The sequence below is a fragment of the Limulus polyphemus genome, unplaced genomic scaffold, assembly GCF_000517525.1.
Source record: "Limulus polyphemus unplaced genomic scaffold, Limulus_polyphemus-2.1.2 Scaffold118, whole genome shotgun sequence".
NCBI lineage: Eukaryota > Metazoa > Arthropoda > Merostomata > Xiphosura > Limulidae > Limulus > Limulus polyphemus.
The window spans coordinates 249,817-251,269 of NW_013665728.1; the positions used below are offsets into that span (position 1 = coordinate 249,817).

At 27.8% G+C, this 1,453-nt stretch overlaps 1 protein-coding gene across 2 annotated transcripts in view; it reads right to left on the reverse strand.

The window, feature by feature from the left end:
* Positions 1-1,453, reverse strand: part of LOC106472141 (choline transporter-like protein 2) — a 68,677-nt gene that overhangs the window by 3,160 nt on the left and 64,064 nt on the right. For both annotated transcript variants that reach the window (XM_022401570.1, XM_022401563.1), the window contains exon 19: positions 1,118-1,188. In XM_022401570.1, coding sequence (XP_022257278.1) covers positions 1,118-1,188 — 71 coding nt within the window. The remainder of the gene's footprint in view (positions 1-1,117; positions 1,189-1,453) is intronic.

The following is a 1,453-nucleotide window of genomic DNA, read 5'->3' on the forward strand; positions in this document are numbered from 1 at the left end:
TATATATATATATATATATATATATATATTATAACTTTTACACGATATTTTTTCTACTAATCTATAACTATTTTAAAAACCTCATAAATCGATACTTGAAATATTATTAAGATAATTGAATAAATCAGTAATTCACTGTTTTATTGATAGGCTTACCAAGTTTTATTTTATGTACATGAATATTTTAGATAGATTTATATTGATGAGTTGTTTTTTAATTTACTAGATTTGCCTTTTAGAGCAGTCAGTTAGAAACCAAGAAATCATATCATTGCCTTATGATTTCCATACTATTTGCCACATGATCTATATGATTAATAGTAAACTTCTTTTCACTTAAATAACTGAAACTTTAGTATGTTGTAAATCTTTAAAATAATGTATTGCTGACACAGGATATTTGAATGTATTTAAAAGAGATAAGAATGACCAAAAGAAAACAGAAGTATTGCCTCAGCTTTTCAGTTATGTGTGTTTATCAAGAGACTGCACAAATATAGTGATAATGTGGTTCAGTACTTCTGTGTGTGTTTATTAAATACTAAGAAAAAAAGTTTTATGTTTGGTGTTAAACAAAACCATGCTTTCATTTATTTTTCAATTTACACACTAGGATGGTCTAAAACAACTTTTCATCTGACTGTTTTACCATTATGAAAATAAAAACACTTTAAATACTACAGACAAACAGGTTAATTAAACATGAGGTTTTGAAACTTGCTAGATGCAGTGTGAGAACTGAAAGCAAAAGAGATAAGTTGATTTTGCATATACACTTCCTGTTATGTGATCTTTAAGATGTATGTATTTTCTGTAGAAGACAGCCAAAAATGAGTTACAGTTTAACTCACAAACTGAGGTAGAGACAATAAGTGTACTGGAGAAATAACACATTTTATACCTTTGGCAACCAATTATAGCTGGTGTGATGTTTTTTTTGTTTCTTCTGAATGACAAGTATGAAGATTTAAAATAACAATTCCTGTTTATAAACATTGTTACAATTGTTTTAGAAATATTGCATTTTCGTTTAAAGGGATAGTGAACTTGTGGAAAATTTCTATCAATATCCATTACTGCATTATTACTCAAAAAACACAATAATAAAAATACATACTTGTTGTACCAACAGTCACCAATTTTCCAAGAAACAGTAAAAGATCAACCACCTTATCCAGAACAACAACCCTGTGATATAAGAAAAACAGATCTACATTATTGCAAAACATTTTCATACATTCTTTACTATGTGTAGGTTTATTCAATAGATCTAATATTAATGATAAAAATCATGCCAGATTGCAGGTCTCATTCCTCTTAATCTGTTTGCTAGTTTTCAATGCTTCCCCAGCTTTCCACATTCAAAGTTTTGTACGATTACTCATATATATATATACACCTGGAAAAAAGTTAAGCACCCCCAAATATTTTTCAGGATTGCTTATTGAAAATA